We start from the raw sequence: 23,533 nt of genomic DNA, 5'->3' as shown, positions 1-23,533 counted from the left end.
GTCACAGGACGGGAGAGTGCCGGTTCAAGCTCTCACAGGACGGGAGAGTGCCGGTCCAAGCTGTCACAGGACGGGAGAGTGCCAGTTCAAGCTGTCACAGGACGGGAGTGCCCCGGTTCAAGCTGTCACAGGACGGGAGAATGCCAGTTCAAGCTGTCACAGGATGGGAGAGTGCTGGTTCAAGCTGTCACAGGACGGGAGAGTGCCGGTTCAAGCAGTCACAGGACGGGAGAGTGCCGGTTCAAGCAGTCACAGGATGGGAGAGTGCCGGTTCAAGCTGTCACAGGACGGGAGAGTGCCGGTTCAAGCCGTCACAGGACGGGAGAGTGCCAGTTCAAGCTGTCACAGGACGGGAGTGCCCCGGTTCAAGCTGTCACAGGACGGGAGTGCCCCGGTTCAAGCTGTCACAGGACGGGAGAGTGCCGGTTCAAGCAGTCACAGGACGGGAGAGTGCCAGTTCAAGCAGTCACAGGACGGGAGAGTGCCGGTTCAAGCTGTCACAGGACGGGAGAGTGCCAGTTCAAGCAGTCACAGGACGGGAGAGTGCCAGTTCAAGCAGTCACAGGACGGGAGAGTGCCGGTTCAAACAGAAATGCTTTATAATCTATCATTTAATCATGTCTTTGTAACTTAATTTCCCGTGTCCATACGCGTGCGCATTTTAGCTGCTGCTCCAGACCCGAGTTCCATCACTTCCATCTCTCCCATTTTCCTCTTTCTTCATTACCCTCCCCCAGGCTTCATGCCTCCTTTTCTTTCTCCACTGTCATGCACTCCACCCTCACTAGCCCCTATTCTCCACTACTCATCATTCTTCCTACTCTCCTGCCTCCGCTCAAGGCTCGACTCCCTCCTAAATAATTCCACAGCTTCCCTCTGTGCCTCTCTTGGCATCTTTTGAAAGGCCCACCGAGGCTCTCGTCGCTACCTCCTAGCTAGCAGCAACCCAAATTGCCCTATCTTACTCTCCCCCTGCCCTAAGCGCCTGCTGCGAGCTAATCTCGCCAACCTCCTCCCTGTCCCTCCCTGCTCCGCCCCTCTGGACCACGCCAGTAAATTAGGTATCATCGGCCCTTTCCGCATTTCCCTTCAAAATGTACATTCACTTGTAAATAAGGGCCTTGTCATCCCATCCATGACCTTATTGTGGACGATCAAATTGACATCATGGCATTGATGGAGACATGGTTGAGGGATGTTGACACCTTTCCCCTTAATGAAGCTTCCCCATCTGGCGACACTTTCCACCATATTCCATGCCCAAACTGCCGTGGTTGTGGTGTAGCCCTTATCTCTAAATCACACCTTGGTCTGTCTCCCTACTCCGGCAACTTCTCCTCCTTTGAACATTTCACCTTGTTCCACCCCTCACGCCTCTCTTTTAAAATCCTTATTCTGTACCAAACCAATTTTCTCAATGATATCTCTTCTCTGCTTTCCTCCCTCTGCCTCTGCTCCGAGCGACTTCTCATCCTCAGTGATTTCAACCTCCATCTCAAACTATCTTGCTCCCTCTCCTCCGAGTTCACTGCTCTCCTTTCCTCCTTTAATCTCTACCTTCATATCAACTCCCCCTCCCATATACATGGCCACCCCCTCAATCTTAACATCTCACGTGGCCTCGCTATCCCCTCCGTAACCGTAAGGCAATCTCCTTATATCACTCTCTATCCATATTCCACTTCCCCCCTCCAAAACCCACTTCTTTTTGTATCCGCCTCTGGAAAAAACTCTCCCTCAAGTCCCTTACCACTGCATTTTCTAATTCCTGATACCTAGCCTTGGGCCTACTGTTCCCCATGACATCTCTGCAGCTACTGCCTTACTAAATCACACCCTCTCCACCACATTTGATGCCCTTGTCCCCACTATCATTATTACACTCTCTCACCCTAGTCATTGCCCCTGGTATACCCCTCATTGCCGCTCCCTTAAATCCAAGGGACGCAGACTTGAACATCTTTGGCGGACAACTGGTCTAATCATCCATCACCAGATTTGGCTAGAACATATAAAGCACTATTGGGTCCTGCTCACCATCACTAAAACCGTCCACTATTCTAAGATCATCCAGGATGGCAAAAATAATACCAGGCTTCTCTTCACCACCACTAACCATCTTCTCAAACCACCCTCCCCTGCCTCCTCCTCCCTCACCTCCAACAATAAATGTGAGGAGCTCATGGACTTTTGTTAAAAAGATCAACAACATCCATTCAACTGTTTCAATTCCCTCGCTTCTCCTAGCCCACCGAACCTTGCTCTCCGTTTTTCCCCTGCCCTAACCTTAAATTAGCATAATTCTCTCATTTCTCTCCTCTTCCCCTCTTGCCCTTTCAAAGCTCATCTTGTCAATGAGACTGACCTCCTGCTCTCTCAAACCTATTCCTACTAAATTACTTCCCTTACTGACTCCGTTGTTAGTGGATATTGTTAACGGTTTTCTCCTCTGGTATTGTCTCTCTTGCCATCACCCCTCTCCTTAAAAAAAAAAACAACCCTTGACCCCTCCGTCCTTGCAAACTATCGCCCCCATCTCCAACCTCCCTTTCCTCTCCGTACCCATCTTTTCCAGAACTCCTTGTTTGAATCCCTCCAATCAGGTTTCCGCCCCAGCCACAGTACTGAAACTGCTCTTACTGAGGTTACAAATACATCCTAATTGACTGCGACAAAGGTCATCTATCCCATCTCATCCTTCTGGGCCTGTCTGCAACCTTTGATACGGTTGGCCACAAAATCCTGCTCCAACGCCTCTCCACCGTCGTCCAGCTGGATGGGACGGCACTCGCCTGGTTTCGTTCCTATCTTTCCAGCCGTAACCATAGAATCACCTGCAATGGCTTCTCTTCCCGATCCCGCATTGTCACCTCTGGTGTCCCACAAGGATCTATTCTTGACCCCCTCCTATTTCTCATCTACATGCTACCCCTCGGTGACATCATCGGCAGCACAACGTGAGTTTCCACATGTACGCTGATGATGCCCAGCTCTACCTCTCCTCCACCTTTCTCGAACCCTCTACCGTCTCTATACTATCAGACTTCTTGTCCGGTATCCAGCTGGGTGAGCAGAAATTTCCTCCAATTAAATATCGGGAAGACTGAAGCCATTGTCTTCGGTTCACGCCACAAATCCCATTCCCTTTCCACTGATTTGATCTCTCCCCCCAAAGCTGACCAAGTCTGTTCGCAACTTTGGTGTCATTTGATCACGAATTGAGCTTCCTACCTTATATCCGTTCTAATCACCAAGACTGCCCGCTTCCACCTTCGTAACATCGCCCAGCTCCGTCCTTACCACAACTTCTCTGCTGCTGAAACCCTCATCCATGCCTTTATCACCTCTAGACTTGACTATTCCAATGCACTCCTGGCCGGCCTCCCTAATTCTACCCTCCATAAACTTGAGGTCATCCAAAACTCTGTCGCCTGTGTGCTAACTTGCACCAAGTCCCACTCACCCATCTCCCCTGTGCTCACTGACCTACATTGGCTCCCAGTTAAGCAACGCCTCGATTTTAAAATTCTCATCCTTATTTTCAAATCCCTCCATGGCCTCGCCCCTTCTTATCTATGTAATCTCCTCCAGCCCTATAATCCCTAGACCTCTGTGCTCCGCCTATTCTGGTCCTTTGAACATCCCTGATTTTAAATGCTCCACCACTGGCGGGCATGCCTTCAGCTGCCTAGGTCCTAAGCTCTGGAATTCCCTCCCTAAATCTCTTCACCTCTCTTCCCTCCTTTAAGACACTCCTTAAAACCTACCTCTTGGTCATCTGCCCTAACATCTCCTTATATGGCTCGGTGTCAAACTTTTTTTTGATAACGTGAAGCGCCCTGGGACGTTTTATTACGTTAAAGGCGCGATATAAATATATAAGTTGTTGTTGATGCATTTTGGTAGGGCAGATGAGGAGAGGCAATATAAACTAAATGGTACAATTTTAAAGGGGGTGCAGGAACGGAGAGAGGGTGTACATACAAACATCTTTGACGGTGGATGGACATGTTGAGAAGGATGTTAAAAAGGCATACGGGATCCTTGGCTTTACAAACAGAGGCAGAGAGTACAAAAGCAAGGAAGTTATACGAAACCTTTATAAATCACTAGTTAGGCCCCAGCTGGAGTATTGTGTCCAATTCTGGGCACCACACAGAGGAAGGACGTCAAGGCCACGGAGAGGAGAGGAGACTCGTAAAAATCAACATTTCATTGTGCAGTACACACGTCTGTTGCATATATGACAAATAAAATTGAATTGAATTGAATTGAGATTTACTAGAATGGTACCAGGCAGAAGGGTCGGTAACCAGAGGACACAGATTTAAGGTAATTGGCAAAAGAAGTAGAGGCGAGGTGAGGAGAATTTTTATCATCTATTATCTGAACGGCAATAGATTGGGAGAAGGGGAAGTGCAACGAGACCTGGGTGTCTTTGTGCACCAGTCGCTGAAGGTAAGCATGCAGGTGCAGCAGGCGGTTAAGAAGGCAAATGGTATGTTGGCCTTCGTAGCGAGAGGGTTCGAGTACAGGAACAAGGATGTCTTGCTGCAGTTGTACAGGGCCTTGGTGAGATCACACCTTGAGTATTGTGTGCAGTTTTGGTCACCTTATCTGAGGAAGGATGTTCTTGCCATGGAGGGAGTGCAGTGAAGATTCACCAGACTGATACCTAGGATGGCAGGAATGACGTATGAGGAGAGATTGTGTTGATTGGGCTTATACTCGCTGGAGTTTAGAAGAATGAGAGGGGGTCTCATTGAAACTTATAAAATTTTAACAGGACTAGACAGACTTGATGCAGGAAGGATGTTCCCGATGACCGGAGAGTCCAGAACCAGGGGTCACAGTCTAAGGATAAGGGGTAAGCCATTTAGGACAGAGATGAGAAGGAATTTCTTCACCCAGAGAGTGGTGAACCTGTGGAATTCTCTACCACAGAAGGCAGTTGAGGCCAATTCATTAAATATATTCAAGAAGGAGTTCGATATATTTCTTAAGGCTAAAGGGATCAAGGGATATGGGGAGAAGGCAGGGACAGGATACTGAATTTGGGATCTCATTGAATGGCGGAGCAGGCTCGAGGGGCCGAATGACCTACTCCTGCCTTCTATGTTTCTATGTTTTTATGTAGCGAGTTATGATGATGTGGATTGCACTGCTTGAAATTGTGATGGAAGTACATCCAATAATAACTTACAAAAAGGAACTAAATAAATACTAAAAGGAGAAAAAGTTGCACGGCTGTGGGGAAAAGGGCAGGGGAATGGATCTAATTGGATAGCTCTTTCAAAGAGTTGGGACAAGCATGACAGGCCAAATGGCTTCTTGTGTGGTATCATCTATGATTCTAGCTCATAGAACAACTTGACAATGGCCATTATTGGTGAGAAATCTGCATATTGCACCTTTCATTTCTAAATCAGAGCTGCCTTTTTCTTTACACAATTTGAAAGCACACACACACATTGGAAAAGAGAGACATGTCTGACACAAGTATCCATAACTATCTTTCAGAGGCAATATGGAGAGAAGGATCACTTTAACGTCAATCATTACAAGTACTAAGCATTTTTTTAAAGTCATCAGAATGATAAAGGTCACATTAATCTACATTCCACCTTATAAACAAGCTACATGTGAAATACATCACTACTCTGTTGCATTGCAGGAACTCCCCGAAGGAGGTAGAATGATTCACTACAAAATATAACTCTGAATATTATTTAAATCTATATGCCAAACAAATAAGCATTAGATACACACTTATTTTGAATATATAACCCTCATTAAACAGAAAAAGAAATTGCATTGTAAAAAGAAATAAAATGTATAAAACCAAGTCTATTACCTCTATATGGTTCAGCTTCAATTATTCCCTCAGAGGGGCTACCATAGCTGCTGGAAACGATTCTGGTTTCTTTCAGGGTAGGACCACCAGTCATCATGTGCTTCATGTCCTGAGACATATGAGAAAAGAAAGGATAATCCAAACGCAGTTCCCAAATGAGAGCACATTTAGGCATTTGTATTGTTAACAGAAGTGGTTAAAAAGTGATGTCCCCTGTACCAGTGTTAATTCACACTGGTACATGAAGCACTGCTGTGTTCTACTTCAATGTCACGAGGACAGTTATGACAGGCGGTTAAGAAGGCAAATGGTATGTTGGCCTTCGTAGCAAGAGGGTTCGAGTACAGGAACAAGGATGTCTTGCTACAGTTGTACAGGGCCTTGGTGAGACCGCACCTTGAGTATTGTGTGCAGTTTTGGTCACCTTACCTGAGGAAGGACGTTCTTGCCATGGAGGGAGTGCAGCGAAGATTCACCAGGCTGATACCTGGGATGGCAGGAATGACGTACGAGGAGAGATTGTGTTGATTGGGCTTATACTCACTGGAGTTTAGAAGATTGAGAGGGGATCTCATCGAAACCTATAAAATTCTGTCAGGTCTGGACAGACTAGATGCAGGAAGGATGTTTCTGATGGCCGGGGAGTCCAGAACCAGGGGTCATAGTCGAAGGATAAGGGGTAAGCCATTTAGGACAGAGATGAGGAGGAATTTCTTCACCCAGAGAGTGGTGAACCTGTGGAATCCTCTGCCACAGAGGGCGGTGGAGGCCAGTTCATTAAATATATTCAAGAAAGAGTTGGATATATTTCTTGAGGCTAAACGGATCAAGGGATATGGGGAAAAGGCAGGGACAGGGTACTGAATTTGGATGATCAGCCATGATCACATTGAATGGCGGAGCAGGCTCGAAGGGCCTACTCCTGCTCCTATCTTCTATGTTTCTATCACAGAGACCACTGGAGTTCTCTGAAAAGACAGCTCCAAATAATTTGGAAAAAATCACCTTTCAAACACTGTTCATTTGTATTTGCTCATTTTATCATCAGAGGAAACAGGCATCTCAATTGAAGTTTTCACTTGTGTTACTGCTGCCATTAACTGCAGTGGGAAGATATTTACATGAATGATACAACACTGGGGCAATGCTTTCATGTAATTTATCTGATTTATAAGCATCAGCTTGGCTCAGTGGTAGTACTCTCAGTTCTTAATCAATAGGTCATGGGTTCAGGTCCCACTCTAGGGACTTGAGCTCATAACCTTAAAAAGCAGAACCACAAGGGTAATAATCTCTGGATTATTACCTCAGCCACGAGCGAATTTGGCTAGGACAAATAAAATTAGAGAGTTAAATGCGTGGCTCAAAGACTGGTGTGGGAGAAATGGGTTTTGCTTCCTGGGACACTGGCACCAGTACTGGGGCAGGAGGGAGCTGTTCCGTCGGGACGGGCTTCACTTGGCCAGTGCTGGGACTAGAGTCCTGGCGGATCATATAACTAGGGCTGTAGAGAGGGCTTTAAACTAACTAGTGGGGGGGAGGTTCCTAGAGAGCAAATAATAAAAATGACAACAGAGAAGGTCATAGACTTAGGTAGCAGTGGGGAAATTAAAAACCAGAGCGTGTCAGGAAGGGGCAGAAGGTATGGAGTAAAAGGTAAAGCAATAAAAAGGGCAAAAGCAGGAACTAAGTGTCACAAAACATCTTTGAAAGTTCTCTATCTGAATGCACGTAGCATTTGTAACAAAATAGACGAGTTAATGGCACAAATAACTACATGGGTATGATCTTGTGGCCATTACAGAAACATGGCTGCAGGGTGACAATGCCTGGGAATTAAACATACCAGGTTATTTAACGATCAGGAAGGACAGGCAGGAAGGAAGGGGAGGTGGGGTGGCTATGTTAATAAAGGAAGGAATCACTGTAATACAGAGAAAGGATATTGGGTCAAAAGATCAGGATAATGAAACAGTTTGGGTGGAGGTAAGGAATAATAAAGGGAAAAAAACACTAGTGGGCGTAGTCTATAGGCCTCCGAACAGTGGCAACTCTGTTGGATGGAGTATCAATCAGGAAATAGTTGAGGCTTGTAATAAGGGAACATCTATAATTATGGGGGATTTTAACTATCATATTAATTGGACAAATCAAATTGGGCAGGGCTGCCTTGAGGATGAGTTCATTGAGTGTATTAGGGATGGGTTTCATGAACAGTATGTAACTGAACCGACCAGGGGGCAAGCAACCTTAGATCTGGTCCTGTGTAATGAGACAGGATTAATTAAAAATGTCCTAGTAAAGGATCCCCTTGGAATGAGTGACCATAACATGGTTAAATTCCATATTCAATTAGAGGGTGAGAAGGTTGGATCTCAAACAAGCGTGCTAAGCTTGAATAAAGGAGACTATGAAGGTATGAGAGCGGAATTGAGTAGACTGGATTGGGAAAATAGATTAAAGGGTAAGACGATACATGATCAGTGGTGTACATTTAAGGAGTTATTTTACAACTTCCAAAAAAAAAATATTCCACTGAGAAGAAAAGGGTGTAAAAGAAAAGACAGCCATCCGTGGCTAAGTAAAGAAATTAAGGATAGTATTCGACTAAAAACAAGGGCATATAAGGTAGCCAAATCTAGTGGGAGGATAGAGGATTGGGAAAACTTTAAAAGACAGCAAAAAATAACAAAAAGATTGATTAAGAAAGGGAAGATAGATTATGAAAGTAAATTAGCAAAAAATATAAAAACAGATAGTAAGAGTTTTTATAGTTCTATAAAAAGAAAAAGTGTGGCTAAAGTAAATGTTGGTCCCTTAGAGGATGAGACCGGGAAATTAATGGTGGGAAATATGGAGATGGCAAAAACACTGAATATTTTATATCAGTCTTTACAGTAGAAGACACTAAGAATATCGCAACACTGGACAAACAGGGGGCTAAAGGGGGGGGAGGAGCTAAACACGATCAAAATCACTAAGGAAGTGGTACTCGGTAAAATAATGGGACTCAAGGCGGATAAATCACCTGGACCTGATGGCTTACATCCTAGGGTCTTGAGGGAAGTGGCGGTAGGGATTGTGGCTGCATTGGTAACTTTCCAAAACTCCCTGGACTCAGCAAAGGTCCCGGCAGACTGGAAAACTGCTAATGTAACACCCTTATTTAAAAAGGGCAGTAGACAGAAGGCTGGAAACTATAGACCGGTTAGCCTAACATCTGTGGTAGGTAAAATTTTGGAGTCCATTATTAAGGAGACAGTAACAGGACATTTGGATCATAATTTAATAGGACAAAGTCAGCATGGTTTTATGAAGGGGAAGTCATGTTTGACAAATTTGCTGGAGTTCTTTGAGGAAGTAACATATAGGGTGGATAAAGGGGAACCAGTGGACATAGTGCATTTAGACTTCCAAAAGGCATTTGACAAGGTGCCACACAAAAGATTATTGCTTAAGATAAAAAAATCACGGGATTGGGGGTAATATTCTGGCATGGATAGAGGATTGGCTATCTAACAGAAGGCAGAGAGTTGGGATAAATGGTTCATTCTCAGACTGGCAATCAGTAACTAGTGGTGTTCCGCAGGGGTCAGTGCTGGGTCCCCAACTCTTTAAAATCTATATTAACGATTTGGAGGAGGGGACCGAGTGTAACATATCAAAGTTTGCAGATGATACTAAGATGGGAGGGAAAATAGTGAGTGAGGAGGACAGAAAAAACCTGCAAGGGGACACAGACAGGCTAAGTAAGTGGGCAGAGATTTGGCAGATGGAATACAATACTGGAAAGTGTGAGGTTATGCACTTTGGCAGGAAAAATCGTAGAGCAAGTTATTATCTTAATGGCAAGAAACTGGAAAGTACTGAAGTACAAAGGGATCTGGGGGTCCTGGTGCACGGAACTCAAAAGGTTAGTATGCAGGTGCAGCAAGTGATTAAGAAGGCCAATGGAATGTTGTCTTTCATTGCTAGGGGGATAGAATATAAAAATAGGGAGGTATTGCTTCAGTTGTACAAGGTATTGGTGAGACCGCACCTGGAATACTGCGTACAGTTTTGGTGTCCATACTTAAGAAAGGACATACTTGCTCTCGAGTCAGTACAAAGAAGGTTCACTCGGTTAATCCCGGGGATGAGGGGATGGACATATGAGGAGAGGTTGAGTAGATTGGGACTCTACTCATTGGAGTTCAGAAGAATGAGAGGTGATCTTATTGAAACATATAAGATTGTGAAGGGGTTGGATCGGGTGGATGCGGGGAAGGTGTTCCCGATGATGGGTGAAACTAGAACTAGGGGGCATAGTCTTAGAATAAGGGGCTGCTCTTTCAAAACTGAGATGAGGAGGAACTACTTCACTCAGAGGGTGGTAGGTCCATGGAATATGCTGCCCCAAAAAGCTGTAGAAGCTACATCATTACATAAATTTAAAACAGAAATAGACAGTTTCCTGGAAGTAAAGGGAATTAAGGGTTACGGGGAGCGGGCAGGAATTTGGACATGAGTCTAGGTTCGGATCGGACATGGCCCTGTGGGTAGCGGAGCAGGCCCAGGGGCCGTGTAGCCTGATCCTGCTCCTATTTCGTGTGTCTAATTCTGTTAGATTCAGGAGATGGTTCTGTGATAGTGGATTGGCGGTTAGGATCAGATCAGCCATGATCTTATTGAATGGCGGAGCAGGCTCGAGGGGCCGATTGGCCTACTCCTGCTCCTATTTCTTATGTTATGTTCTTATAACGTAGTTTGTACTTCAGTGAGGTACTGATGGAGTGCTGCACTGTCATAGATGACGCCTTTTGGATGAGACACTAAACAGAAGGCTGTTGAAATGGATGTAAAAGTTCCTGTGGCATTATTTGAAAGGGCAGGGAAGTTCCCCTGGTATCCTGGTCAACATCTATTCATCAACCAACACCCCCATAACAGATTCATTGGTCATTAACCTCATTGCTGTTTGTTGGACCTTGCTGTGTGTTTGCCTCCACAACAGTAACAACACTTCAAAGGCAATTCATTGGGACATTCCGAGGACACTATATGAATGCAAATTCGCTGATTCATTTTTATATTTAAAAGTCTAGTATCTTTGTGCATTTGTATACTGTCACTTTCCTCAAAGCTTTAAAGGTATGTGTTGGGACAAAAATTCTTGATTTGCTCAAATAACCATTATCTGTTGAGGTAGCTGTCCATTATGATTGTTTTGATTAATCGGTGGGATATATGAGCTAATCAAAAAACAATTTTATTGACTAGATAGTTTGGAAAGCTCCCAATCAGCAATGAGAAAGCACTAGAGTCATCCGAAGATTTTTTTCAAATGCAGAAATATGTAACCAACAAAATGAACCAAAATCAGTTTTCAATCACTGAGTTCCTTCTTCACTCACGTCAGTGTATATACAGGAAACTTTGTGCTATCTGGAGGTTGAATGTCCGGCAACTTCGATCTAACGGCAGAAATCAGCAGCCGTTTTGGTTAGGTTTTTTTTCTTCTCCTAGCATTCTTTTCACAGGCAGGCTCTGGAAAGCGTCTTTGTAGCTTAGCAACAGCTTCAGAGACGCTTCCAAGCTACTGGGCCGAGTGCTGACAAGCTGTTGCTAAGCAACAGTCTTTGTTGTCAGATACGGAGATGAAAAGCTCCTATCTGATAACATTGACGCTGGTCTATCCGGAAGTTTTGAGGCAACGGCAGTAGCTCGGTCCCGTGGGTGCCGGATAGCACAAAGTTTCCTGTATCTAAAAACAACATTTTTAAGAAACATTTGTATGAAAAATGACCAGATTCTAGCAAAAAATATATCCATCAAATTAGTCATTTAATGTTAGGAATACTCGAATGAAGTTTCCCTACTTAAGTCTGCCCTTCTGCCTCGGGCCTGAGTAATGAGATTTCCAGCTGCTATGGATAAATTGCGTATGTGTAACATAAGTACATCATGGCAGCTGTAGTTTTGACCCAGCTCCTGTGGAACTCAAATACCCAGAGGGCACCCCAACAATCTACATCACAAAACAACCAGGCGAAAAAGGACAGGGATGTGTTTGTGTGTGTGGGGGGGGGGGGGGGGGGGGAGAGAGTGGGGGGGAGTGAGAGTGACCGCGCGTGAGAGCACCAGACTGTTCACAAACTCAGCGTTTGACCCTGAACAGAGCTTCCTTGTGTTAAAATCCCTCCATGGCCTCGTCCTTCCCATTCTCTCTAAACTTCTCCAACCCTCCTCTGCGTCCGTCCAACTCTGGACTCTTGTGCAACCCCCGCTCCCTTCGCCCCAACATTGGCGGCAGCGCCTTCAGCTGCCTAGGCCCCAAGCTCTGGAATTCTCTTCCTAAACCTTTCCGTCGCTCCACTTCTCTCTCCTCCTTTAAAATCCTCCTTAAAATTTACTTCTTTAACCAAGGTTTTAGTCAACTGTCCTAATGTCTCCTTCTTTGGCTCAGTGTCAATTTTTGTCTTTTTACTCTCCTGTGAAGTCCCTCGGGATGTTTTGCTATATTAAAGTTGCTATGTAAATGCAAGTTTTTTGTGTGTGCATGCGTGCAAGAAAGAGAAAGAGGGGGATACAGGAGGCATTTTATTTTATTTCAGCACTTTACACTGTTCAAGCCAATAAATAAAGGCCCGGATATTCCGATCCCTATGGGTGGGTACGTGCTGTGTACCCACCCGTAGGGACATCAGAAGTGCCAGTTTCAGGCATGCGAAGCACATGCGCTGAAAACTGGCATTTCCGATCTGTCACGAATGGTCTTGACAGGTCCTCCGGCTGCCCGGGAGAAGGGCCTCTGTGGGTGGATAGTTCCACTTTTTGGAGACCCTCCGCCCGCAGAAAACCCTTACAATTCTTACGCCTGGTAACTTCAGCAAAAGGCCTGCTTTTACCAGGATAAGAGTTGAAAAAAAGTTTTTTTTTTTTTTAAATAATTTTTTTTCACTGATTTATCATTTTAAAATACTTTTAAAAAGGAGTTTATTTTTAGCCCCGTAAAAAACATTAATTATTTTTTTCAAAAATGTTCAATATACTTAATTTATTGTAATTTCAAGTCATTTTAAAAACGTGAATTAAAAAAAAAATGTATTTAAAGTTTTACTATGTTTTTTCATTGATCTTCATTCCTATATTTGACAGGTCTTCTTGTCAAGTGTATGACGGGGGATTCCCTTTGATTGGCTCCACATGGCCCACGTGATCCCAGGGACGCGGCGAACTGCCTGCGCCTCTGGGATACGTAGGCCCTGCGCATTTGGAGTTTGGAGAGGCCCAGGATCGGAAGTGTGCGCGTCCCAGGAGCCCTCAGGTAAGGGCGTAGATTTTTCCAGATCGCAGTCCTCCACACGCGGGAGGCCTGCGATCGGAAAATACGGGCCAGTAATTCTGAGTTAAAGGGGTTGCTTGGGATGAAGATTTTTTATTATTAATACTAAGGGGACTGATGTTCAGGCAGGGCCACAGGGACTGTTGATGAGATACTTTGACGCTGAGCTCAGATAGTGCAGCCAGCCAATCAGTCAGTCAGTCAGGTCCAGACTACAGTGAACACTCAAGGTGCTGGTTATTGGAGACCTAATGATACAATGCTGCACCAACAATAACTTCAGCAACAACTACAAATCCACTGGGGAAATCTGGTGAGGAAATCTTCTGTAATAATGTAAATAACAGAAAGAGGATGATGTGCAGATGATTTTATTGGGGGGTGGATAAACAAATGAAGTACTTGCATCTTAAGTTAACAATGCAAATCCACTTGGGAGTTAGAACAAAAAAATATAATGTAAGTAACTGAGAATAAGAGGTCTTGTTATTGGTCGCTTAAATAAGTTTTGTAAGTAAATAGTACTACGGATATTATATCTGTGAGATCTGAGTCTTCCAACATCAGTAAAGGGTGTAATGTGGCGGAGCCACTAAGGGACTCCGATCAAATGTATATAATTCCCTTTAACAACATGTTAGCTACAGCCTGAGTCTGTATCTTTGTATATACTGTTTGCATGTACAGAGTGCGGTCCCTTTAAGAGCGCGGGCAAACGCGATGACATCACGCCGTTCATCACGTGATTCCCCCACCAGCGGGAAAAACGTGATGACGTCATGACACCAGCCACGGGACCGCCCAAGCAGTCCTCGTGGAGCCTCCGAACTGACTGGACCTGTATTGGTAATTCTCTTGCAACTGTTTGTTAAACTCAATTAGTTTTACATTAAACATAGTTGGTTTGATCGCCTGAGTCGACCTCAGTCTCTTGATAGGAACCAGACATTCCTACATTGGTGACCCCGACTTTTGCGAACGGTTTTCGCAGAAGGAACGAAGCATGGAATCAAACGCTGTTGCATTGAAGCTGCCACAATTCTGGGAGCAACAAGCAACCGCGTGGTTCAACCACGTCGAAGCCCAGTTTGCATTACAGAACATCGTTGCGGATCAGACCCGATATTTTTACGTGGTCTCCGCACTCGACAGCTCCACCGCGTCACGGATCGTCAGCCTGCTTGTGAACCCCCCCGGACGACCGCAAGTATGAAACTATCAAGGCGCGGTTGTTACAGGTCTTCGGGCTCACGAAGTCGGAGCGCGCCCGCCGACTGCTCGCTATGCCTGGCCTCGGGGACTCCAAGCCGTCTGAGCTCATGAGCCAAATGCTCACGCTCCTTGGCTCCAAACCGGAATGTTTCCTCTTTAGGGAGCTCTTCCTCAGTCAGTTACCGGAGCAAGTACAAGCTGCCCTGGCTAGGTCCGAAGTCAAAGACTGCGCAGCGCTTGCTGCCGAAGCGGACAAGATTTTCGCGGTGACGCAGCAGTACTGCGCTGCCACGAGGCGCCCATCCCCCACAGATGCCACCCCAGCTCCTCAACCTTCGGGGCTGTGCTCCTACCACGCGCGGTTTGGCGCAAAAGCCAGATGTTGCCGCCCTCCCTGCAGCTTCTCCCCCAAAAACAAAAAACTGCAACCCCGGCAAACGAAGAACGGGTCTGACGGGTGCTCCACGGCTGCGATGGTAATCGGAAATTCTGGCAAGCTGTTGTCATCACCGATTCCATCTCTGGTCGGCGATTCCTATGCGACACCGGCGCACAGTGCAGCATTATACCCGCGTCCGCTATTGATGTTCAAGCTGGGAGGCACGGCCTCTCACTCGAAGCGGCTAATGGCGGAGCTATCCGGACCTTCGGCAAACGACGGGTCCAGGTGTGATTCGGCGGCCAGCGATTTGTTTGGGAATTTGTTACGGCCAGGGTTTCACAAGCCATCCTCGGCGCGGATTTCCTGTGCGCCAACGGCCTCCTGGTCGATGTGCGGAACCGGTGGCTGATCAACGCGGCCACGTTTCACTCCATTCCTTGCCACCATGGTACCACCATGTCGCGCACCGCCTCCTGCACTTTCCCAACTCCGGACGAGTTCGCTCGCCTGCTCTGTGAATTTCCGGACCTGACCAGACCTACGTTCTCCTTTACGGCCACGAAGCATGGTGTGGAACACCACATCACTACCACCGGCCCCCCGGTCCACGCGCGGGCCCGGCGCCTCGAACCCGGCAAGCTGGCGGTCGCGAAGGCGGAGTTCGTTACGATGGAACGCCTGGGGATTATTCGCCGGTCCAATAGTCCCTGGTCTTCGCCTCTCCACATAGTCCCGAAACCTGGCGGCGGATGGCGGCCATGCGGCGACTATCGGCGACTTAACAACGCTACCACTCCTGATCGATACCCGATCCCCCACATTCAGGATTTCTCTGCCCATTTGGCTGGGAACACCGTGTTTTCCAAGGTGGATCTGGTCCGAGGCTACCACCAGGTCCCGGTACACCCGCAGGACGTGCAGAAGACCGCAGTCATCACCCCATTTGGCCTTTTTGAATTTTTGAGGATGCCTTTTGGTTTGAAGAACGCTGCCCAGGCCTTCCAGCGCCTCATGGACTCCGTGCTGCAGGACCTCAAGTTCCTTCTCGTCTATTTAGACGACATCCTCGTGGCCAGTCGAAATAAGGAGGAACACATCGCGCAGCTACGCACCCTCTTTCGTCGCCTCAGCCAACGTCTGCCCCACATTGATTTCCTGGGACATCGCACCACAGCCTACCATCCACAGGCGAACGGCCTGTGCGAACTGTTTCACAGGTCGCTCAAAGCCGCACTGAGGGCCAGCCTCCAAGGCGCTGGATGGGCGGACAGGCTACCATGGGTCCTGTTGGGTCTTCGCACGGCACCCAAGGAAGATCTTCGCTCGTCCTCGGCAGAGCTCGTCTATGGCCAGCCGTTACGCGTACCAGGGGATTTCCTTCCGACTCCAGCAGAGCCATGGTCCGCATCCAATCAACTCATCAGCCACCAGGAGGCAGCCAGGTGTTTTGCACCAGTACCAACGTCGCATCACGGCTTTCAGAGCTCCCACGTCCCAGCAGAGCTGAAGAACGCCGAATATGTGTTCATCCACCACGACGCTCATCGGGATCCGCTCAAGGCCCCTTACACTGGTCCTTTCCGCGTGCTAGCGCCGGGAGACAAAAACTTTCTCAGTGGATATTGGAGGTAAACCGGACCACATTTCGGTTGACCGGTTGAAGCCGGCACACTTGGACCTTGACCGCCCGGTCGAGACCGCACAGCCGCCAAACCACGGCCGACCGCCCACAGTTGCCGTGCCAGATCAAGCGCAACCGCCCGCCAGCCGTCCAGCAGCTTCCACTCCAAGTGTACAGAAGTCGCTCTGACAGACCTCCTCGCCGTTTCACTTTTTCTGTTAAAGACAATTCTGGGGGGGCGCATGTGGCGGAGCCACTAAGGGACTCCGATCAAATGTATATAATTTCCTTTAACAACATGTTAGCTACAGCCTGAGTCTGTATCTTTGTATATACTGTTTGCATGTACAGAGCGCGATCCCTTTAAGAGCGCGGGCAAACTCGATGACGTCACGCCGTTCATCACATGATCCCCCACCGGCGGGAAAAACATGATGACGTCATGACGCCAGCCACGGGTCCGCCCAAGCAGTCCTCGTGGAGCCTCCGAACTGACTGGACCTGTATTGGTAATTCTCTTGCAACTGTTTGTTAAACTCAATTAGTTTTACATTAAACATCGTTTTTTTGATCGCCTGAGTCGACCTCAGTCTCTTGATAGGAACTAGACATTCCTACAGTAATATATTTACCTGCTATCAATCATGTGATGTATTGCTTTAGGAAATGTATTGTTTGACACTGGTGGTATACCAATGTCTTGTTTAGATAACACAAGCCCCAAACAGTCCACGTACAACACCACAGGTGATTTACTAGAATCTGGATGTTTTAATCTCTCTTTGGGCGGCTGAGAGGATTTTCCAAGGAGGCAGGATTGCCAAATGACTTTGCAGGGCCAAAAATAAAGCACCAAGATCATGAGAATAACAAATAAGGGGGCCAGCATTATCTTCACTCCTACTCTGTCTCCTCTCTCTTCTTTGCAAAAGATCAGCAAAAGGAAAAGAAAGGGATGCATACAATAACTGTTCTATCTGAAAACAAACAGATTATCCACACAAAGACTACCTGCCCCTGGAACATACATTTAGCACAGACTGCTCCTGAGCTGCAAAATCTACTCACTTGTATAAATATACATTTCAGTAATAGACAACAGAAAAGACATCGGAGTAAATTCGGCCACTCTGCTCTCCCGTCAATGAGCCGTGCGGGGCTACGGACAGGATGATAACACTTCAATGGCGATTCACTGACCCACCCCAAAGGGAGCACGGGGTAGTGAATTTATCCTATTATTTGCCGTTATTTTTATTGCGACAAATGCAGGAAACCTTGCAGATAATACAACAATATTTCTCAAGACTTGTGCGAACACAGATGATTTTTTTTACAAGAGAAATTCTGTGTTTTAGGATACATGTTTAAATAACCTTACATAGAATATATTGCAAAATGATCACAAGTGCACACACTAATTGTAGTAGAGAGTCATAAAGACCAGATGGTGCCAGGTTTAATCGCCACTTTATGCTGTTAGTTGATAGCAGTTGAGTTGCATTAACTGGCACCAGTACCCTTGGGTTAAGAAAGAGAAACATTCAGTCAGAATTTTTGATTAGTATCTAGTGACACCCTGATGTAAAGTATGCATGTGGAAAATGTCAGATCGGTTGACTGAGATGTTGTCCGATGGTTGAATATCCCACTGGCACCCACTGTCCAGATTTACAGCTGAAGGAACAGTCACATTGGTGAGGTATCTGGGGACGCCGAGCACCTACAGCACTCTACACCAGCATGAGTCAGAACACTCAAGAGAAGGGAGAAAAGCGGAAGAACATACTGAAGAAAATATTTTATCCATTATGTTATTCGGCCACATATATCTGCAACTTTGAATTACTTGATTCTGTAGTCTCCACACCCTGTGAAACCTAAAGAAGATGGTTTACAACATAATATACACCATGGATTTTTACCCCTGTATGTTCTGAGGAGATAATTCCTGTGATCAGCAGATTGTTTCTGCTGACTGGTGAATTGATAGAAAAGGGCATAAACTCAGGATCACTAGAAGAATAAAGGGGAAGTTAGAAGATTTTTTTTTCAGTACAGAGAATTGGATGTATATTTGAAAAGAATATACTGTAAAAGGGTACAGAGAAAGGGCAGGGAAATGTTGTAGATAGTTCCAGTTGGAGAGTTATTTCTGGCGCACACGCAATGAATGGCCACCTTCTGTGCTGTAATCTTTGTTTCTTTATGACAATAAGAGAAACAAGTAAGAGTGCAGAACCTTCATTCAGTCAGACACTATAAAATATTCTCTGCACTGCATGCACCATTAAAAGGTGACCTTGTCTGAACACTAGATTTTAAAAGAACTAACCTTTACTAGATTTATAGCACCTTACCTCAAAGCATTGCATTGAAGTGGTGCGTTACCTAAGCACTAATAAAAAGTAAATTGTAAAGTGTATTTTTGTATTTGCAGGACTGGAAAATGAATTATTTTCATAACTCTACAGTTCAAACACGTAAATCTGGAGCCTGAAATTTATAAGTAATTTGGCCACCCTATTTTAGGAAGGATATCTTGATATGGCAAAAAGAGAAGAACTGTGTTTACTGGCTGGTGAGTCAGTAATTAGATCATCACCAAAAGAATGAGGGGAAAAGCTGGAAGAATTTTTCTTTTACACATGAGGTTGTTAGGACGTGGAATGACCCACCAGAAACAGCAATGGAAGCAGGATCCACGAAAGCTTTTAAAAAGTGGATCAGTATTTGACAAATTTAAAAGACTACGGGAAAAGGACAGGGGGATGGGACTAAGTGAATTGGTTTTTTTAAAGCAGTGAGCTGACACAGGTGCAATGGACTGCATGGTCACCTCCTGCGCTGCAAAATTCTATAATTCCACAATTGCCCTGTGAATGATCTCAGCAGTTTACAACCAGTTACGATTATATAGACTGCCCTACTTAGAGTCGTAGCTTTAAAAGGAACAGGCCAAGTTAACAGCCAACATCACAACTACGCTCCAAACCTCAGACCATCTGGTGGCAACACAAGTTGATGCCCAAAAGTACCTATTAATATATGTATTAATTAATGTAAAAAAAAGTCTGCACATCACACTTGTGCACTATACATAAAGTAGTGCACAAGTGTAGTATCGGAATGGTGGCTACTAAAGACATTTTACAGCTAAAATCAACTGTAATTGGCAAGAGAATGTAAAATATAACAGCATGAAAATGGAGAAACTCAGAATTAACATTTGCAATCCAACTGCCACCAAAATATCTGGAAATCTGCTGCCATTATGGGCTGAATTTATAAAATTATATTTTGTCAGGCAGGAATGGTCCTTAAATGGCGATTCTGTTTAAGAATGGCTCTGGCACTCAATTTGCTTCTTGAAGTGATTTGTTGAAGTCATCACATTTATCGTTTTTATATAGTTGGGCCGATTGTTAGGTAGTCACAGACTTGACACTGGTAATAATAAATTGCTACAGGTGAACTTGGTGCTGTGTTAATGATAAGGGAACTCAGTACGAGCCAATGATCTGCTGGTGTATTCTGCAATGTCAACTACCACACCCTTTCTCCAGATTTAAACAGATATAAAGCAGTAAACGTCCAGTGTGAAATTGGAATGTCTTCATTCGGGACCGTGCTAGGAAGGGAGGCATTTCAGCTTTCTTTGTCTCCTACATATATTTGGGGAGGGAGGAAGCTGTGTTGTCACTGCAATTTTACAGGGATGCTTTAATGGTTAGTGCCAGGTGAGTCCATACCTCCTCGCTACTCAAGTAAAAATACAGCATCACAGTGAATGTAAACCACTTTTTGGGGAGAGCGAATACTTCATATAACATACAATTTTATTTTAAAGCATTCTTTTATCCATTAGGGGAGGGTGGGAGAATCACATTTGGTCACATATGAAAGTCAGCTGCTCCTTTAACTAAGAAACAACAAACTTGCATTTATATAGAGGTTTTCACAAACTCAGGACATCCCAAAGCGTTTCACAGCCAATGAAGTGCTTTTGAAATGAAGTGTAGCTTCTGCGGCAGCCAATTTTCCACACAAGGTCCCACAAACAGCAATGAGATTGATGACTAGGTGATCTGTTTTGGTGGTGTTGGTTGAGGGATAAATGTTGGCCAGGACACTGGGAAATCTCCCCTACTCTGCTTTGATAAGTGTCTTATCTTTTACATCCACCCGAGAGGGCAGACGGGGACTTGGTTTAATGTTTCATCTAAAAGACAGCACCTCCGACAGTACAGCACTCCCTCAGTACTGCACTGAAGTGTTAGCCTAGATTATGTACTCAAGTCTCTTGAACTCTCAACATTCTGACTCAGGTGACAGTGCTACCTCTGAGTGAAGACCTTTTAACAGGTGGCCTTCACAACAGGGGTGTTGAACATTGTTTTTTCTCACTCCAGTACTATGAGCAAAATTGTCTAGCTCCAAACAGCAGTGATTTTTAAAAATATTTTTGAACTCTGAGATTAGTACAGGAATCCTGCCCCAACCGCGGTTTTGCCATACGCGGATTTCAAGTATACACGGTTTCCTCTGCGACAACTTTTGCCAACCGCGGTAGTGAATTTTGCGTATACGCGGATTTTAATTTAGGATTAAGGTAAATAACATGATTTTATTGCTTTTATAATTCTTTTTTGTGTTATTTGAACATTTATACTGCATTTGCCAACCGCGGTTTTACTAACCACGGGGGTTTTCAGGGACGTATCCCCCACGGTTGGGGAGGGATTACTGTACCCAGAACCAAGGAGGACATCAAATGGCATTACTGCAAGGAGAGCTACTTAGTCACCTTCCTGCTATATGTCATCAGTGCTGCAGCTCTGTTCAATTTAAACAAAGTGAAAGCAGCAATCAACTCCATAGTGTGAAAATGTAACATCTTCATAATGGAGAGTGTTGGAAAGGCAGCTCTTTTTAAGCATATCAGCTTCTTACAAACTGTGAGACCTGACTTTATGACCACCAGCAGGCTAGCAGCAAGTGATATAAAGTGATTCTTCTATCACACGGGGGAACAATTACACATCTAGGCATATTGCCCAAAAATGTTCCCCATTGAAAAATCTTTTTTATGGTGGGACATATTAGCCTTGTTATATTGAAGTGTCGTCTTCTTCTTAGGCAGTCCCTCGGAACCGAAGATGACTTGCTTCCACATTAAAAGCGAGTTCGCAGGTGACTGATGAGTCCAATGCGGGACCTACAGTCTCTGTCACAGGTGGGGCAGACGGTGGTTGAAGGGGTGGGTGGGTGGGGTGCTTGGGTTGACGTGCGCTCCTTGCGCTTGGCTTCCGCTTGCTCCCGGCGAAGAGGCTCAAGGTGTTCGGCGCCTTCCTGGATGCTTCTCCTCCACTTTGTGTGGTTTTGGGCCAGGGATTCCCAGGTGTCGATGGGGATGTTACACTTTTTCAAGGAGGCTTCGAGGGTGTCCTTGAAGCATTTCCTCTGCCCACCTGGGGCTCTCTTGCCGTGCGGGAGCTCCAAGTAGAGCGCTAGTTTTGGGAGTCTCGTATCGGGCATGCGGACAATGTGACCCATCCATCGGAGCTGATCGAGCGTGGTCAAAGCTTCGATGCTGGGGATGTTGGCCTGAGCAAGATAACATCTGCATTACAACCGACACAGATTGAATAAATATCTTGTTTCATATGGACAGTCCATGACCCAGGATGATGCTAGCACTTGTGGAACGTTTAATGTTGGATATCCCACAAGTGTAGAGCCACTGTATAATGCAATAAGTTTCATTCATCCTGATCTATATTAATATGAATCCATACAGAAAGACATTGTGATACCTGCACAGAAAACTCGGAGCTTTGGTGTTTTTGATTCTTTCCTGCATACAAATTAGTTAGCATTTGTATTGTTCAATTTCATTTGTTGAACCTCAATCTTTTTTTAAATTCATTCATTCCTGGGATGTGGGCGTCACTGGCAAGGCCAGCATTTATTGCCCATCCCTAATTACCCTCGAGAAGGTGCTGGTGAGCCACCTTCTTGAACCGCTGCAGTCTGTGTGATGAAGGTACTCTCATGGTGCTGATAGGTAGGAAGTTCCAGGGTGTTGACCCAGCGACGATGAAGGAATGGCGATATATTTCCAAGTCAGTCATTGAATGTCATGGGGAGGTGGTTAGTCTCTCTCTTGTTGGAGATGGTTATTGCCTGGCGCATATGTGGCGTGAATGTTATTTGCCACTTATCAGCCCAAGCCTGTTGAGGTCTTGCTGCATGCTGGCATGGACTGCTTCATTATCTGAGGAATTGCGAATGGAACTGAACACCGTGCAATCATCAGCGAACATCCCCACTTCTGATCATATGATTGAGGGAAGGTCATTGATGAAGCAGCTGAAGATGTTTGGGCCTAGGACAGTGCCCTGAGGAACTCCTGCAGTGATGACCTGGGGGTGAGATGATTGGCCTCCAACAACCACAACCATCTTGCTTTGTGCTAGGCATGGCTCCAGCCAGTGGAGTTTCCCCCGACTCCCATTGACTTCAGTTTTACTCGGGCTCCTTGATGCCACACTCGGTCAAATGCTGCCTTGATGTCAAGGGCAGTCACTCTCACCTCACCTCTGGAATTCAGCTTTTTGGTCCATGTTTGGACCAAGGCTGTAATGAGGTCTGGAGCAGTGGTCCTGTCGTAACCAAATGGTAACCAAATGAAGTGCAGATATCAGTAATCTGACTCAACTCCCATTTAAACTGCACTTTGGCTGAACCAGTGCAAACAAAATAATATTGGATTACAAGCACCCTCCTGTGTTTACATTAACCTAGAGTGACTGAATAGGGTATTAATATGAAACCTTCTCGTCGTGTGTGTTAAAACAGAATGTAAGAAAATACACAACATGAACAAAAATAAAGCCCTTTGCATGTTTAAGCTCACATAACGGGAATTTATAATAGAAAGGAAGGGAAAAATGAAGCACAATAAGGCCTGTTGCAAAGCCTCACATCAGGCTCTCCTTACAGTATGACTGGAATACAATGCCAATCAAATAGGTTTTAATCTGAGATTAATTTAATTTTGTTTAGTCATATAGGTAAAATGCACATTTACCTTCATGCCTTATCCTGCTCCTACTATCCCCCACTCCACATCACATA

The 23,533-nt window shown here is 45.5% G+C and overlaps 1 protein-coding gene across 8 annotated transcripts in view; it reads right to left on the bottom strand.

Annotated features, from left to right (window-relative positions):
* Positions 1-23,533, bottom strand: part of arfip1 (ADP-ribosylation factor interacting protein 1 (arfaptin 1)) — a 253,443-nt gene that overhangs the window by 51,696 nt on the left and 178,214 nt on the right. For all 8 annotated transcript variants that reach the window (XM_086011848.1, XM_086011876.1, XM_086011866.1 and 5 more), the window contains one exon: positions 5,855-5,963. In XM_086011848.1, the coding sequence (XP_085867974.1) occupies positions 5,855-5,963 (109 nt within the window). The remainder of the gene's footprint in view (positions 1-5,854; positions 5,964-23,533) is intronic.

Source organism: Somniosus microcephalus, chromosome 2 (assembly GCF_052327205.1).
Source record: "Somniosus microcephalus isolate GS21.2 chromosome 2, FLI_Smic_1.0, whole genome shotgun sequence".
Lineage (NCBI taxonomy): Eukaryota > Metazoa > Chordata > Chondrichthyes > Squaliformes > Somniosidae > Somniosus > Somniosus microcephalus.
Note: the sequence above shows the minus strand (reverse complement) of the source record. Positions and strands in the feature narration are given on the sequence as shown.